Here is an 18,659-nt window from a genome sequence, read left to right as displayed (position 1 = left end):
ATAATGTGATACATTACTTTTTTTTAAATCTAGCTACAAAGAAGTCAATTAAAGTTGAAAAGGAAATAAAAGGTAAGAACAATGAATAATGACCAATGCTTTACGATATCTCTTTTATGCAAAAATTACCATTACCAAACTCGCTTTGTTTCATGCTTTCTCATTGGCTGTTTCATTGTCAAATTGTTATGATAGAAGCTTTAACTAAGTGGTTTGCGACCTGAATTCGGTCACGTGTAGCTCCATTGATTGATCAGATGAACCCTCCAATGTATTCAGTCTGTGCATAATTGGTGACAAATCCTACTCAGGTCTCCTCATGAAGAGTGTTCTTCAGTGGCTGATCTGCAGAGGGGGCTAGTGCACTTATCCGGCCATACGCCGGAGCCTGATATGCACCTCCACACACTGTGCCATTGCCTTCTTTGCCGCTGATATGGTTTGGGATGCTCGTTTCATGCGTTAGTAATTCATTGCAGGAATAAAGTAATGAGATGGTAACAAACAGACGGACTCCATGTGGACTGGGAAGGATACCTCAGTGGGAGCGCTCTGTTCTTATAAAAAATACTACACCGAGCAGCATGAGATTGGTACCCCATTCTGGTAATGCGCTTAGAGGCTGACATCCGGCATAAGGTGAAACATAAGAAACCAATTTCATTTTTTAAAATTCTTTATGTGGGTACATTTTATTAGTGGGAAATTCAAACAATTATGCACTCTAGACCTGCTTGTACTTCGAAGGGAGTTTACTTTTCGCAATAAATAACAACAAAGCCCACGGGCTACACCTGGATCAGGCTGTCGGCACTGCACTAGGTGCAGCCCAGGACTTTTGTGGAAGCACCCATGTAGAAAACTACTGCAGCCCATGTTAAGGGACCCTCACTTCAACTGGGCCCTTAACTTGGGCGGCAGGCTTTTCCCGACAGGTTCAGCCCATGACCTCTGTTAATATCACCTCATTACGATTTAGCACACAATCCCCAGACCCCCACACATCCACTCTCTCTCCAAACCCTCAACCCCCAAAATCAGCTCCTCAGCACAGAATCACCTCCACGTCCCTCTTCCTCGTCCCAGATAAGTGCTAAGACAAGGAAGAGTGGAACTAGGAGTAATGAATAGTACAGGTAACTAAGCCAGGCTTTACTTCCACATCCCTCTACATGGTTCCAGTACTTGTGTATTAGGCAAGCTGCCTCATACACAAGTACTGGGATGGGGAGGAGTAGGGCTAGGAGTAAAGAAGATTACCAGTGAGTAATCCAGGCATTAAACACAAGCACACGCACATTCACACACCATTCACCATGCACTCACACACACACACACCGAGCAACCGCTACATTTATATGCACACCCTTTTACCATACACTCACACCCACACACCCAGGTAGCCACCCATACATCATGCACTCACTCATTCACAAACATTACATTATATACATACACACACACACACTTAAATGCACACACACATTTACACAAAATACATGTTCCTTAACTATTTTAATCCATTGGTCCAAGGAACGAGAGAGGCCTCCAGCTCCCTGCAGTAGGAACACTTGATCCCATCATGCAAGCTTGAGGCCTCCATGCCACGAGGTGGGAGGAAGCCCATTCACTTAAAAAATAAATTGTTTCTTTTTGAAGTCACTCTGATTTCATAAGGATATTATTTCCCTTATGGTACACTCCCATAACAGAAGTAATTTCTTTATGAAGCCAGGGTGACTTCAAATGGGCGCCATCATGAGTAAAAATGTGGTGGTAACACCATTACCACTGCATTACTACACCGCCCAACTTTTAATTGGGTGGTTAGTTGGAGGATTCACCTCCAGCTCTGAGCTGGAGGTATATCTGTCAACTTTCGATCCATTTTCAGCAGAATTATCGAGGCAGTATTACTGCCATAGTAATTCCGCCGAATATGCCACATTGAGTCCTATGGACTCAGAAAAAAATTGGGATTTTCACAGCCACTGCTACTTGTAATACAGCCCCAATACCGCTGGACCAAGTGGTGGAATGTGTGGAACTCATTGTGGCAACAAGCAAGACAGACACAAGTGATCACAGTTCAAGTGTGTTTATTGAACAATGAATGCTGTATGCACGTTGGAAAAATGCCTAATCTAAACCTAAATCTAAGATGGGAGCAAGCGTCAACTATCAAATGAAAAATAAGGCAGTCCTAGTGACGATGTGTCAAATAAAAGGGCCTATACTAAGAAACCTATTGCCAAACCTTACAACTAACACAAAAAGGGTGTAGGATAGTTCTCAAGAAAAGAAAAAGTGTTCTCAAATAATACATCACGATGTGGTAGCCTGGGTCTCCCTTCCCCACATTTTCAGCACGGGGCAAGGTGGGATTGTGGAGCACAGTACAGTCTTGAGCTTTCCCAGCACAAGATGACAGTTCAGTTTTCAGCTATCAGGGCTGTTGATGGCCAAGTCGTGTTTTTACTTGAAAGTCTTTTGCCTTCGGGGCCCTGATGGTTTCAAAACAACAAAACAAAAGTTCCTTCAACAAATGAAAGTGTCTTTCTTGGTTTCACTTAGGGTGAGGATTCTCCACCCTTGGCTCCACCTCTTCCAGGCAATGACCCCTCTCGAATCTTAGCCTTCCTCGGTCGGGTTCACAATGGCTTTTCCTTCTTCACAAATCTTAATGGGCCTCATTACGAGTCTTGTGGTATGGTGAAAATGAGTCCGGAATGGTAATACCGCCATGGTTTACTGTACCAGACCCATTACGAGTCTACATACCGGTATTACAGACAACCCCATGGAGGCGCTGATACCGTGCACCTCCGTACCGGCATGTGCGCGGCCACGCGCCCTTCGTGGCGGCAATACTGGCACACCGCAAACAGGAGGACATTACAAGTCACACAGACATGCACTTACCGGCATCCAGATGTACTAATAAGGGTTACCACCATGCTGGTAGCCCCGGCATCGTGGATCACCCGTTAATAGCAATCTGCTGTGTCCCCAACTGCCACAGGTGCACACAATCAGCACACGTGGAGGCAATGGAGCCTGGCCCAGCACAAAATGAGCACACCCACACACCACACCCCTTCCTAGACCAGAATCATTCCTACTTGCTCTTGCGATTTTGGAGCTGGAGGACATGCCTGCACTGCTACTCCATGAGCAGGCACTACATCAGGTAGTACAAAGGAGATGCAGGAGGAGAAGGAGGGTGAGACTGGCCCAGCAAGTAACACCAGTGCAAGCAGTGGTACCACACAGGCAGCCACCAATCCCTCGCATAAGGACCACTCCATTCAACTGGTCTCCTACACAGATCCACATCCTGTACCGCCTGGACAGGGACACTATCACCGCCATTTTGGATCTAATACACAATGACATAGTCAGCCTGATTGATTTCTGTACCGCCACCCCAACTCTACTGAAGGTAGTGTCTGTGCTCCACTTCCAAGCCACAGGCACCTATCAGCACACAGTGGGGCAGCTGCATGGCATATCACAACCATGTTTCTCACGCATGCTGAACCAAGTGCTGGAGGCCCTCCTGAAGCACGCAGGGAACTACATATCCCTACCACGGACTGGCCAGGAGGTGACACTAAAATAGTATTACATGCACTGGCAGGCATGCAACATTGCATCGGTGCTCTCAACTACACCCACGTTGAGTTGATGGTCCCCCATGCCATGGAGGTTGTGTACTGCAATTGCAAGCTATCCCACTCCATCAAAGTGCAGATGGTATGTGACGCCAGCAAGATGATCACACATTGCTGTGCCCGATTCCTAGGATCAACGTACAATGCAATGGTGCTGCGGAACTCCACTCTACCCCGCTACATGGATGGATATGCTGCACGACATGCCTGGTTTCTGGGTAAGTCTGCTCACAGGCCCATGGTAGTGTTTGGGTGGGGTGAGACATGCATATGCTACCTGGGTGTGTCTGGAGGGGGGAAACATGCATACGCTACATGACCGTCCTCTGGCCCATGGGCGTGAATGTGATGGTGACTGGACTGGTGCTTAGAGAGGCATCAGCTTCACCTCACTGATGATCCCCAACAAGGGTGAAACACGTGTATGGGGTTGCTGGTGGTACTCTCGTTCAAATTGGAGTTGCCATTGTATTTCGGTGCTGGACTGCCCCTGGGCAGGACAAAGACTGATATGCAAATGGATATTTCCCATCTGTGAAAGGCACAGTGAGTAAAAGCAGTGGCTGCGAACTCTCAAGTGGTTAATAACCACTGAACAGGTTATCATGTCTGTTCTTGCGAGAGAGGGGCGCCCGCTACCTTTGTAAATCCATGCTGGAAAACACCGCGCCCCTAATCATCCCAAACTGAGCATGACACTGACAATGCATGCCGACATACTCTGGCCGTACACCAATGTCAAAATGTCACACTCTCAAGCAGCGCTCTACCCTCATCATGTCCACTGCACATCATTTGTCCATACACACAGCATCACAGTGCACCAAATTGCAGTCACAAAGCTTAATATACAAGACCGCATCAAAGCACCTCACAGATCATGCATGCATGAGTGCATACAATTAAATCCCACTCTGGGAATCCACTGTCACTGGCCCTCCACCACAGGAACAGCGCATACCACCATGGCGAAATGCGTAGATGAATGCCAACCCAATAATCTGCAGAACAGGCACGATGAGGACTGCAATCCGGCTCATACACGTACCCGTGTTGTGATCGAGCACACCTTCGGCCTGTTTAAGGCATGGTTTCGCTGCCTCAGCAGGTCGGGTGGGGCACTCCTTTAGGGCCCTGAGACTGTGGGCAAGATCATCATGGTATGTGCCATGCTGCACAACATGTGCATCGGATGGAACGTACCTCTGCCGCCTGACATTGACCAGCAACCACCGAGTGAGGATGAAGATGATGAAGGAGAAGTGGTTGCACATCAGCCAGGTGGTGATGCACATGAGGGATGTGCTGTGCGCCAGTCTTTGATAGACCAATTTTTCTAAAGCACATGGATGCAGAGGGTGCCATGGATGTGGGACTGGGTGTGGGGGTATATGGACACTGTGCACTGTAAAGCAATACATTCACACACACCCAATAAGCAATGTCCAGTCATTTGTTTTTTTTAACACAACGGGTGTATTAAACAGGTGATATTTACAATGTGCATAGACCCTCCACCTCACACACCCTCTCCCCTCCCCCGTACCCCCAAACACCCCCACACACCCATGTCACCCTCACCCTACCCCCCAAAACCCCCACACATGAAGTGCACTAAATGTCTCATGATGCAATTCCTTTCAACACATGCAGGGTGCCCCTGCTACTTCTGGTCCCTCTTAGGAGAAGGGGGTTGCATTCCAGTTTGCTGCATGCTGCACAGGGACCTGCACACAGTGCTGGTCTGTGTAGAGCTGGCAGGTGTGGTAGATGATGAGGTGGGTGGTTGCGACTCAGTTGGCGCTGGACGCAGCTGTTCCATGTTGTCCACTATTCTGGCCAGGATCTGGACCATTGCTGTGAAACCATCATGGACCCGCTTGCTGTTCCTGTTTACGGCCTTGATGCTGGCCACAGTGTTGGCACGCATATCACGCCTACTTGCCTCTCCATCTGCAATGTATTGTTTTACAAGGTCATACATTGCCTGTTGCTGGCCCTTCATCTGTGTCATGCCCCCCTCAATGTCCCGGATCGTGGTGGAGGTGGACAATACATTGGCTGCAGTGGCCAATACGGGGGGTGTTCTCATATGGGGACCACTCCGCATGTGTGCCCTTGCCTCCAGACTCTGGCTGATGTGTGCTCCTTTGGGTGACCTCGGGACTTGGGCTTTGCACGGCATCCTCAGACAGGGTGTCTCCCTCGTAGGTGTGCTCCTCATCATGCCCCTCTTCCTCATCGCCACTATGGGGCGCAGATGCAGCTACCTCCCCCACAGAACTCGTGGCAGCTGACTGCGTTCCCGCATGCTCCAAATCTACAGTTGTGGCCATGTCCTTTGTGACAGTTGACTCCTGGGGTATGGCGGCAGGTGTTTGTTGGTCTGGCCTGGCCCCATCGTCCCTGGCCCTGGCCCTTTTGGCAGGTGTGGTGGCCTGGGCACCTGCTTCATTGTCATCACTGTCTACATCCGTGCCTGTGGGGGACAAAGAGAGGCAGGGCCTACAGGTGTGTTGTGGCTTGCGTGCAGTGTGACACATGCTGTTTATCTGTGGGTCGGGTGTGTTTTGGGTATGGGTGCAGCATGCAGCATGCATGTTGATGTAACAGTGGTGTGCCAACATATAGTCAGGGATATTTGTATGTGTGAATGATGGGCCATGTATTGGCTTGCATCACTATCACATTTGTTGGCCGACATTGTACTTTGCATGTCAGTTGTTTGTGGGGTCACTCACCTTCATCAGCTGATGATGGTACTCTGAACTCCGCTGCACCAACCCCTTCAATTGCCTCCATGTCTATAGTGTTGCTGCACGTTTCTTCCCACCTTGTGAGCTTTCTGGGGTAGTGGGCCCCGCCGCATGTTGCCTGCCCCTGACTACAATTTGCCGACAGGATATTTCTTACATGTAGGCGTAGATCGTCCCACCACTTCTTACAATCCGTCACACTGCGTGCGGTGGTGCGAACTGCACTGACCCTCTGTGCCACATCCTCCCAAATCTGCTTCTTACGGAGCCGTGCCGGATGCCTCAGGTCTGAGCAGAAAACCACGTCTGCCTGCTCCGCTAAGGTGTCAGCCAACATATTCAGTTCCTCTTCACTGAATCTTGCCTTGCACTGGCAGGGAGCGCCTTTATGGGTGGCTTTTGACATCTTCTTCGAGTTGTGTATGCTATTTTGCCAAAACAGGTCCTGTCTATCATGGATTGCAATGGGTTGTGTTTTTAAAGGTGGCTGCCCGGTGCATTTCTGTTCCGGTGCGATGACGCTACTTCCGGTCCGCTGATGACGGACCCGGTGATATCATTAGCGGTACTGCCAGGTCTGTTATTTAGGGGTGGTCAGAGGTGGAGGAGTTATTAGTGCATTTCATGATGTCGGTATCGGGGGTTTGAGGGATGGTATGGCCGTTACCGGCTTGCCGCTACGTGCGTGCATGCACTCTCGTAATCAGCCGCTGTTTGCGGTGTCAAGGCTACACAAACTCGTCATTATCACCATGCCGGTAATGAGATTTTACGGCGAATCTAAACAGTTCCGCTGACTTCCCTCCGCCGTGTTCGCTTTTGTCAACACACTGTTTCTTGGGACTTTAGACTTTGCCCCTCTTGGGATTTGCTTCCCTCGTTTTCTCTCACTGCGGGATTCACTTCCCTTTCTCTCACACAGTTTGTAGATGAAAGTCTTTCGATTGCACAGTTGTTTGACCCTCAATATGACCACTTTGACCTATTTCATTGGCTATCCAACAGCCTTCTGTTATCTATAGTTTTGCTCAGATGGGGATCCACGTGGTGCCAGTTTCCCTCTGCAGCTGGTCTCCCCTTTAACACGTTTTATAGTTCTTTCACAGTTCTTTGAACTTGGTTCAAACTTGCCACTTTGCGATTCTCACTCAACAAAGCCCACCTCTTATCAGTTCTCCCCTCGACTCAACAGCTGTGATGAACCGATTGGCTTTTGGCTTCCATGGAGTCAAGGCCATACCACGGTCGTGGGAGCTTCCCTCGCTCCTGCTTATCGGCGTAGGCTTGCCCAGTGTACCATTGACATCTACTGCAAGACACTTGTGCTGTTGTTCGCGGTCTTAGACTTTCTTCCTTGAAGGTTCCGCAGGTCTGCAATAAAAAGGGCAAGGTTACTTCTCTCCTCACCACCCTCTCGATTCCTTCTCTTGCACTGCTGCACCTGATTAGCAGTCTCGTTGTGCTGTTTGCCATGCTCGTACTGTGCTCTCGGGCTCCACCTTTTATCCCTCTGGGGAAGGTAAAGGGCAGTCAGGTGTGTGTGATTCTGATTAATTGCCTGACTTTGCCTGATCCTTGTATTGCGACATGTCTGGTAAATGGCTCTGGTGTTAGTCCATCGTCCTTTCTGTTGTGCAAAAGTGTTCGTGTCAGAAAAGGGGAGGGGGCAGTGGCTTTGAATGTCCTACTTGAGAGGATGGGGAAAAGGAGTCAAAGGAATGGTGATACCATGTCTCACGCATTAGAGTCCCACTCCCACTCCCCGAGCACCCCCCATCCAGGTGATCCTCCCTCACTGGTCCACCCCCAGGAACTGGATCCAATAGCGATGGCCGTGTCCTGGCCACCTGGATGACAGATCTCCGGGGACTAGCTAGAGAAACTCCTGCAAGTTTCTCATATAACATAAATTGGGTTGGGTGCTATTCCAGCAGATTTACCGGCAGAATCACACCCGAGTCATAAGACTCCCCCACGCCATGACATTGGGGTCTCCATGTCATTGGATGGGGGCAGCCCTGCCCATAATTTCCCTTCATTGAATATCACATACAACCTATTAATATTTACCCTAATAAATGACTGCATATGGATACAACTATGATCCCCATTGTAAAAGAGGAACCCACACACAAAACTTGTTAATGGAGTCCTCACAATGCAAACCATTTCATTCAGTCAGTCAATCAGGATCAGTTTATGTTGGAAATTTACCATAAAACAATGCATAACAAATACAGCCTGATTAAAACATACATTCATAAAAACGAATAAATAACTATCACCAGCGATACAGAAAGAAACATCAAGTTTCCTCCATGTCTAGGTGGCAAGGAACCTATAAACTACTAATAGCATACATTAAAGGAAACAGTGCGAAAATCAAGTAAATTGTACCAAAACAACTACCTATAAAATAGCCATTATATTGCTAATATCCATTAAAGCATGGTTTCCTTATATTCATGTTTCTATGTAAAATTGTAATAACAACAATCAATAATATTGACCCGCCAGCTAACATTTGCCCAGTGTCTCTCCTTCCGCACTACTCTAAGTGCACAAAAGAGTTGTGGTCAACCATTTTACCAATGTCTTTGAAACCCCCTTCGACCTTTCCGCTCCTGTCACTCCACAGAAACTGCTCTCATGAATGTGTTCAACTTCATCGCCTCTTCTAAGCACTCCAACCTATCCTGAGTCCTAATTTTCCTTGACCTGTCTGCTGCCTTTGACACTGTTGATCACTCTGATCTCCGTAATACACTCTTCTTCTTTGGATTCGAGATGAAACCCTTACTTGAATTGAATCCTACCTCGCCAATTCTCTGTCTCCTGGAGCAGCAACACCTCTCAACAAATGTTGGTGTGCCACAATATTCTGCCTCAGGTCCACTCCTCTTTACATGCTACACCTCTGCTCTTGTGGCACTAATCTCCTCCTTTGGGTTCTCACACCAACTCTTTGCAGGTGACACTCAAATCTTCTTCTCTTTTCCTGAACTCTTCTCCGATCACTATATCAAACTTTTAAACTTTCTCTCAGCAATTAAATATTGTATGGCTTTGCACTCTCTGATGTTAAACACTACCAAAACAGAGGTGCTCTTCCTCTGCCAAAAGCTATCTCTCATTTCTTCCTCTGCCTATTGAGTCCCCACCTGAAACACTCCGCTACTCTTCTTCAGCTAGAAACCTCAGTGCATGGGCGTAATTTTAGGGGGGCAGGGGTGTTTGCCCCCCCAACTTTCATGACACACCATTTTGTCCCCATTCATTTGGCTGGGGGAACTTTTCTTCAGATGTCATGTCCCCCCCAACATTTTCAGCAAAGTTACTCCACTTCCTCAGCGTCATCTACGACCCTTCTCACACCTTATCTACTTTCATCTCCAAACCTGGAACAGCAACTCGCCTCAAACTCCTAAATCTTAGGAAAATCGGGCAGCTTCCTCCTTTCAATACCGCCAATCATCTTTAACCACTCTTGTCTTCTCTGAACTAGACTACTGTGCCAGCATCCTCTTTGGTCTCCCCAACTATGCTTTCTGCTCTCTCAACAAGATCATTAACTTCAATATCAGGACCCTCTTTAAATTCCTCACTTCACACCCACTTCCTTGTACCATCACCAGTCAGAATGGCTGAAGATGCAAAACAGGGCAGGAATTAAATTTCTTCTCCTTGTTCACAAATCTGTCCACGGTAGGGCACCACTGTATCTATCATCCTCTATCCAACACTTCAAGCTGTATCGTAATCCCTGTTCTGCCTCCTCAACTACCCTTGTGGCTCTTTGACTTCCCTGTGCTTCCTTTTACTTCCACTCCTTCTCTCTTCTTGATCCAATTGTATGCAATTCTCTTCCCCCAGACATCTGAGAAACTGTCCATACGGATTTGTTCAAAATCAAGCTAAAAGCCTGCCCCTCGCCTCTCAGTTACCCTCTTAACCTACATCTCATCTGCCTGCTAGCTAAAACTAATGTCATCTCCTCTAACCTGTCTCTATCCCTCTCTTTGTCTGCCTCCACTCTAGTACTTCCCCATCCTGGTCACATTCCGAGCAAAGCTGGCCATACTGCCTAACTGCACTTAAAACTGTCCAATGTGCATTGTCCTTAATCTATGTATGTCCACTTATGTATTGTCCCCGGTGACTGTTCAATTTACTCCCCTCCCCAACGTGGTCAGAATGTCCCTCAAGCTCACCCCTTGTAAGAAGCTCACTGCTTTCCGCCAAATCTGATGTCTTAATTATTGTATGTTCTTTTGTGATCAAAGGATTATTTTTTCTACTATATATAAATACAGACATAAATCAATAGATACATGTCTTGTGCCACTTAATCTTAATATGGGCAATATTCATTGTATTCCTTGGTCTGGGCTTGTATGATAAAGCATGCATGTTAAGTGTTATTACGTGGCTATACTGCCATTTTGGTGCAGCCAGTCTTGCTATTTCTTACGGTGACATGGCATGTTTTACTAGCCAACCATGATAACGCAAGAATTATATGTTATTACATTGCTAGACTGCCATTTTGTTGCAGACAATTTCTACATGTTTTCATACTGTGGTATGGTATTTGTTATGGCAAAGCCAGCAGACGTATTTTGTTACATGGGGATACTGCATACTTAATAATACTAATTAAAATGCATGCAATCGTAATAATAACATTAATAATAAGCCTTATAGATTATGCAGTATTATTAGTGTATTATTGGTATTCTCGTTAATACTACTACTAATAATAATACCAGATATTATTATTATTATTTTTATTGTTATTATTATTTTAATGTAATCACGTTTTTATTCAGTGTGTATGCCAATTTAAATAAACTACCTTGTGGCATTACTGTTTCTCCCGGTTTACCCTAAACTCTCCAAAAATGGTCCTATTTATTTGTGATCCTTTGATCCCGTTTGTATTCCTGCTTGCATACCTATTGTTTTTAAAGTGTTTTCATAATATAAATATGATATTTCATCCAGGGCTGGACTGGGAACCAAAAGAGGCCCTGGAAATACTTTTCAAAGTGACCCCACATTACACATTTTCAGCAAGCCCTAACCTTTTCTTATGTGAATTAAAATAGGTCACCACCCAAAAGAGGCCCAGGATGGAGAGGCCTACCGGGAAATCTCCAGGTTTCCCTATAGGTCAGTCCACTCCTAATTTCATCATTTTTTTTATATTTCCGATGAGCGATTTGAACGTTTTCTGTTACCATTGTTCTTGTATGTTTCAATTTCCTCAGACCAGTTACGTGTGAGTTTGACGTTTGATCTTAAAAATAGACCACCTAACGACTTTAAGCAGTCTTCTCTGTATTAACCCTCTGAGTTCAGTTATTGTGAAAGCTCAAGTGCATCTGGCATCTGGAGCACTGAGCCTCTTTTTACTTCTTATGATGAGGGATCATAATTATTTTCCTGCTTCTGTTTTTTCTGATTAAAGCACCTCATTGGTGGTTCAAATAATCTGTTAAAGTTAACCTTAAAAGTTAAAGGTAATGCGGGCCCCCGAAGTGTTAGTTGGAAATCTGAAGGGTCAAATGAACTGTTATTATGTTTTTAGCAGTGCAGAACACCATTCTAGCATTTGATTGCCAACATAGTCCCTCTCAATGCACGTATGAAAGTACATGTGACTTTCAGACACTTACCCATGGGAAGAATGCTGATAAGATGCACCCTATTTTACATCTAGAAGAAAGTGTGCAACAGCAAGCCTCGCCCACCTGCAACTCCCAATATTGAACGTCAAAGTGAACTGCAGATTCCCTTTGCATCTGTGATTGCCCCCATGTAAAGGAAGGCCTCCAATGCCTAACAATGAAAGCTATTTGGACATTGCACTGGCCTAATCAAAATACCTTTCTTACAACCAGTGTAAGAAAGGTATTTTGTTGGTTTAATTAAAGGCAAGATTCCGGTGCGAGGAATAATCATGACTCTTGATGAGTTATAGCTGGATCTTGGGGATCACTGTGGGCAAATTCCAACCTGGGGAAGGGATCATGTTTCACTCTTCACTGGGACACATGCTCCCTTTTCCCAATTTACCAAACAGCCAAGTGGAAAGATTAATTTGCCTGATAACAACAGGGATATTTATTTTGTGATACCGGCCTTAGTGTTAACTTCTAAGAAAGTAATATTCATATTTGTTGGCAATGACAGGAGATTAAAGGGATTAGAACAGTTGACAAGTAGAACTGCTCTCTGCCCACATGACCTCTACTATCATCAGGAGTAGACTGCTAACCTTAGGAAAAATGTACAACCTGAACATTAAATTATCTTAAACTTGGGGCTGCTCATGAAAGAAAAGAGAGGCAGAGAAAAACAAGATGGTTGAAGTCTCCTTCCATTGACCAGAGTACTCCTGCCTATTTTAAGCCTGCCCCAACCCCTTCCCACTAAGAACAGGAGGCCTTAGAGATGCAGCACCCTGGTGTGAGGTTACTCCTTTTGAATGATTGTGCTCCTTTGATGCCCGGACCCAGGACATCTGCCTGCTGTGCGGCTCTCTCTGGTAAAGGGTGTTAACTGCCCTCACAAAGAGAGCAAAGAGGAGGCCCGTTCCTCCAGGTGTCTGCCCTGCCATTTGCCAGTCTCCACCCAGCTGACAAGAATACACATCGCCTTCAGCAGTGCTGACTCACAGCAGCTTACACATGTGCGAAATCAATTGTGATGTGGTGGCAATGACCCTAAGAAATACAATGAATTATGCCTTAACTCAGGCATAGTTTTATTTTAGAGTTTACCCTGTGACCCGCATGGGATACATATGATCATCATAGTATTGGTAAAGGGGGGCATATCTTAAATGCAGCCCATGTGCTCGGAGACTTGGCTGCCTCTGCGGCTGTCGAGTGGGCATTGTGTGACCTTTGAACCTCCTCTGTGCCATGAGTAGAGCAGGCGCTGCGGATCAAACTACTAACGCAGCAGGGAACAAGTACACTATGCATTTGGCATGGAATGGGGAATCTGGTTACAGATTATTCTTTTTGAGATGGAATTACCCACCTCATGTTATGTATTAATAAATTAATAACAATCAAAAAGCTAAGGCTTTGCACACTTGCCAGATGGCAATTACTGACACCCCCCCCCCAGCCAAAAAGGTTGTGACTCACCCTTCTAAGGGTTTGCCTCATCACCCTGTACCCATGTCTGTGAGGGCTGCATGTCTGTGAGGGCTGCTTCCCTTGCCCTAGATCGTGTGAATGTGGAAATGATTTCAGAATCAAGTTCATCATTTCTTAATAGACCGTCTACTGGAATGGCATCTTTAACAACACAGAGCTGTGAGGTTTCTCCTCTCTAACTTCACTCCATGATAGCCAGAGGGTACTTGATGAGACCATTGAACCACCCCCTCCCCAATGAGCTTGGGAGGACCAGTGATGACCTGATCCTCACACACCAACTGTCATCAGACATCAGTGATACTCGCAGCAGCATCACAAAGTGCTGGGGCTTTGTTCGCATTAATGAATATGAGGGCCAAGAAGATCTCTGAGTAAGCAAAATTGGGGCCTCCGTGGGAGGCCCAGTACATTTCCAACTCAGCCATAAAAGGAAACATTCAGCCCGCCCCAGGCTGAGTGTGAATTTGTTATCTAAAGTGCCCACATTTACTATCTCTTCTTACTCCTCCTCCACGAGAGTAGCACTAACCCTTGGGTCTACCCTTTGCAGGTGGGATCTCCCTGTCTGTGTCTGCGATTGAAGTATCCTTTCCCGCAGATAAGGCAGACTTGAGGGGCTGTGAATGTGAGAGGCCCAGTGTTAGGGTGCCCTCACTTCTCCTTTCTGATGTAGCGCAAGATGTAGGTGACTGGAATATCCCTTCAGGTGTCTTAGCAGACCTCTTCCTCTTTTGAATTCCTCTTTTCAACCTCCTTGTCATCTGGCTTGGGGGCACTAACCCCAGCTTTTTTCTGAACCTGAGTAGCCAAAAACCAATAGACCACCTTTACAACCTCCAAACGGTCCATGATATTCTTGTCCACTAAATCCAGGCATAACTCATCTCACATTGTTTAAGTATGCTCTCACATGCTTTCAGATTAAGCATGCCCTCAAATGTGTCAACTCTGTTACTTCTGATCCAATGACTCAGATATTTCAGGGACTAAAGCGCAAAGTTTTGACTCCCCTTTTTGGTGAACTCTCCAAAGCTATTAAGATATTGTTCTGGTGTTTTGCAGAACTTCCTGAGGACTGTGACCATCATCTTGGAATAGATAGGCCTCTCCTCAGGAGTCAACTGAATAATCACAACCATTCCAACCATCAGTAGACGGCTCATGAGAGTTGAACCCAACACCTTATTTTCTACCTCCTAGAGGTGGAAAGCTAGCTCCAGGTTTACAAGCCAGTCGAAAATGCAATTTCACCCCTCATATGGCTGGTCTAAGTCTTTGGGAAGGTGGCTACTAGGCTTTCCTTGGGAGCCACCGCTGGTGACACTTGTCCCCTCACTAGACGTTTTGTTGGCTTCCCTCTGGTCATCAACCTCAAGATTGTGCAACATCATGTACTCCTTTGCTTCTTTCATTCCAGAGCCACCTTTCTTTCTTCAAGGAGGTAGAGCCTGTCAGTGTTGCGTGTTACTAGTGTGTCTTGTAGCCTGACCAAAGCGAGCAATTTACCCCATGAGTAGTATTTGCAGGAAACCTGTGACCCTTCGGGCACCACCTTACCTACCTTGTGGGAGCAATGCTGAGAATCACTATCACTTTCCACTTTTTTGGTTGTAAAAATACCTTGGCAATGAAAACTAACTGCACACTTATATTTTGGCTGGCTGTACTGTAGGCACAGTCCGTTTTAAATCCCACTGCTGCCACCAATGTGATTAATTGGATTCTACTCCACAGGAGTACCAGGATGAGTAGGGGTACAATGGCCCACTCAGCCCTCCCTCCTCTACAAACCAAAACCCAATGCAGTCATAAAGGTAAACCGGAGACAGTTAAGAAATATACCTCCTTCACCTTTCATGATAACGTGAGCAAAGGGAAGGCTATGCTCTTGAGAGGGGTATGTAGACACACCATCTGCACTAAAACAAATTGAAAATACTGTTCAAAAACCCACCCGAAGTAAGAACAAAAAGATGACACAGACTGAAGAAAGTAGCACTCTGATCATGGTTTGGGGCAGGTAGGTAGGTTAGTAGGCAAAGAAAAGGTTTTTTCATTGGTGGATTTGGGTCTAGCAGGGGACAGGCTTAGCTTGGGCACAATGCAGCATCAAGCTGGTCAGAAGTACAAGAAAGTTTGAATTGGTGGATGAGCGCAAAATCCAGTGCTGGTGCCTTCATTCTCAATCAAGGTGTGGTAAACACAGAGAGACCAGTTTGGTGTAGTAAAACAGGGAGCTTTGGCTGCTATGGCCCTTTGGCTGCAGTGAGGCCCCCTCTGGGGGACTCGAGGACAGGATGGTCCAGTTCAGGGTCTGCTGCAGCTCCAGAAGATTCCTCTGCAGTGTGGTAGTTCCTAGTCCACAGCAAATGTCACCCCCACTGTGTCCTGGGAGTGGGTACGGGACAGATCTCCCTACTGCCTTGGATGGCTCCTCTTACCCTCATGCTGAGGGCTTTGAAAAGCAGAACTTTCCCAAATTAAGTCTAATGAGTTCTTCCAGAGCCAATCTGTGGGTCTTGAGAGGATCCAAGAGTGGGGTAATGCTTTTTTTAAAGACAAAACCCCTATGTGATTGGCCTAAAGCTAGCATGCCTTAGTCATCCAATCGCTGCTCTCTAATGGAGGGATCCTTTCCCTTCTGATGTCACACCCAAAGTGCTTTGCTCTGGAAGAAGGAAATAGAAAGAGGCATAGGAGAGCAAGATAGCAGATTACCCTTTTGCAGATGGAATTACCTGTATCATTGTATTAACAAACATCCAAAAAGCCAGGACTTTGCGCCCCTGCCCAATGGCAATTCCTCACAATATGTTAGACAGAAAGAGAAGCCAAGAGTGGCAATAAAACGGATTGATAAACCTGATGGATAACTAAATACGACTGCACAGGTTTTTGTCGCAACATGATAACATATCCCTTAAGTTTCACTCATAAATAGTTGTCTTGTCTGTGTCAACGACCCTGCTCACAAACCCTTGTGTGCCTCAAACAGGGACGGCATCAGGGCCTTTCATACATTTCATTTGAAAGGGGACCCAATGCTCTTGGGTGGCCCCATGGCTCCCTATTAGTTGGTTTAAATGTATCGTTCCGTTTGCTTTCTGTGCCTGGCTAACGCAAAGCCCAGCCTTCAAAACAAAAGATGCAGTTAGCCTCGTGATGCTGGGGTGTTCACTGATTTAGCTGCATGCCCCTGTGCAGCTGTGCAACAGCCAGCAGGCCTCATACTATCAAGCTACTAATTATTCAATAGTACCAATGTTTTTTTTTAGATCTTCCCGTGATTGACTTTGAAATTGAGATCCTATGCTTAAAGTAAAGCTAATGGATTGCCTGCTGAGCAGGCTGAATGAATTATGGGCACTGCTTCCTGCACCTTTGAATGCTATCAGTCCTCTTTTTGTTTTCATAGCTTGTGATAGTTAGGGTCATAGTGTATTATTTTTTTATTTTTTTTTACCCTGCCATCCAGTGGGACATGCTAGGGGTGTTGGACATGAAGCGACAGTTTGGGCTTTGTGTAGGCATGGGAAAGGCACTTGTCAGGCACTGCTGTAGTGGTATGAACTGGCTATCAATGGTAGCTTGTGTAAAATGAGGCGAGTACCTGGACATCAAATAGCAGCGCCTGCCAAATGCCTAATACTCGTACACAAGTCATAAACTGTTGGCTTTGACAATGCATGTTTTAACAGGACTTCAGTGAAGGACATGCATAGTGCTTATACCTGAATGCCTGGAGGCAGACCTGGTTAGGACATTTGTATTATGCCAGCACCATGTTTACAACTCTATTTTAGTCATGAACTCTCAGAAGACTGCTTTGAGAAAACACTGGCAGGTTCTTCGAGGGCAAAGTTTGACCGTAAGGCTAGATTAAAGCAAGCTCAAAGAGTTCCCATGAGGGTGTGTTTAGCCGGGAGGTGCAAGAACTGGATGGGAATTTCCATAGGTATTAGCATGGCCATGGGAAGTCAATGGGTGGGCAAATAGCCAAATAACACCTTCAAACTGTGAGTCCCTCCTCATATGCCATGAATCACTTTGTGTACTCTAATGCAATAGTGTTGGCTTATTGGTGGCGCTAAAGCGCCACCTAATACTCCAAAGTAAACAGATTTTCGTCCAAGCAACGCTTCACCATTAAACTAAAGTGTCTTCAAATGTCATCAATGATGTCCTGAAAGGTCTCATTCGGCCCATGGGCCGTATGTTGTGCACCGCTTCTCTAATTTATTTCAAACCGTTGTGAGCTACGTTGCAATGTGTCTGCATGCCTTCAATGCACTGATGATGTGTCATTATAGAATCAAAGAACTAATAGGGAAAGAAGCTGGTGTTTAATGCTCAGAAAATCAAAACTAAAAGGGGGTGCATTTTTCTTATTGCAAACCCTGGTGAATCAAAAACATGTCTGATTGTTGGCAATCTTTGAGCGATGCTTATCCTCCATAGAAGTAGCAATCCAAGTCTGTTTTGAACAATGGGCATTGTACCATTTATGGACACATGTATCATTTAAGAATGGACCCCTTACCGCCTTCACGGGCCCTGGCACCGGGAAATGCCTAATGTCTCAGACGAGTGGGTACTCGGTCCTGTGGTGAGAAAGCACGCTGTGTCAGTAATTCATGTGTTGTGCTGCTTGTGATTAATTTCCAGCCGCATGAATATAAAGGCAGGAGAATGACTGCTATTACTGGAAAAGCAGGAACATTTCCCAGCCCCCTGCGTGGAGAGTGCCGTCTCCTAATTTCCATTCTCACGAATACCATCGGGAGCGCTTTCCCCGACAGTGATGGCATCTCTTATATAAGCTCAGGGCGAACGTGCTGCCCGTTTCTGAATGTCTATTCCTTTTCTTCTGAAGAACCGATTAGTTCACCTGAACAAGTAATGACAGGCGACAGCAGACATCTGCGTAATGAAAGAAAGATGTTGCCAATAGATTCCTTTGTTATACAATTACAGAATACGCTTTTCCAGTTCGTCACTAGCATGGTCCACAATTCTCCAATATTTCCATTCTCGTATTTCGAATTTCGGCAATC

General features: G+C 46.0%; 1 protein-coding gene across 50 annotated transcripts in view; it reads left to right on the top strand.

The window, feature by feature from the left end:
• The window catches only part of TRDN (triadin), a 1,596,486-nt gene that overhangs the window by 1,404,743 nt on the left and 173,084 nt on the right, over positions 1–18,659 (top strand). For all 50 annotated transcript variants that reach the window (XM_069607588.1, XM_069607568.1, XM_069607599.1 and 47 more), the window contains one exon: positions 34–72. In XM_069607588.1, the coding sequence (XP_069463689.1) occupies positions 34–72 (39 nt within the window). The remainder of the gene's footprint in view (positions 1–33; positions 73–18,659) is intronic.

This window comes from Ambystoma mexicanum, chromosome 4q (assembly GCF_040938575.1).
Source record: "Ambystoma mexicanum isolate Mex_15411 chromosome 4q, UKY_AmexF1_1, whole genome shotgun sequence".
Classification (NCBI taxonomy): Eukaryota; Metazoa; Chordata; class Amphibia; order Caudata; family Ambystomatidae; genus Ambystoma; species Ambystoma mexicanum.
Note: the sequence above shows the minus strand (reverse complement) of the source record. Positions and strands in the feature narration are given on the sequence as shown.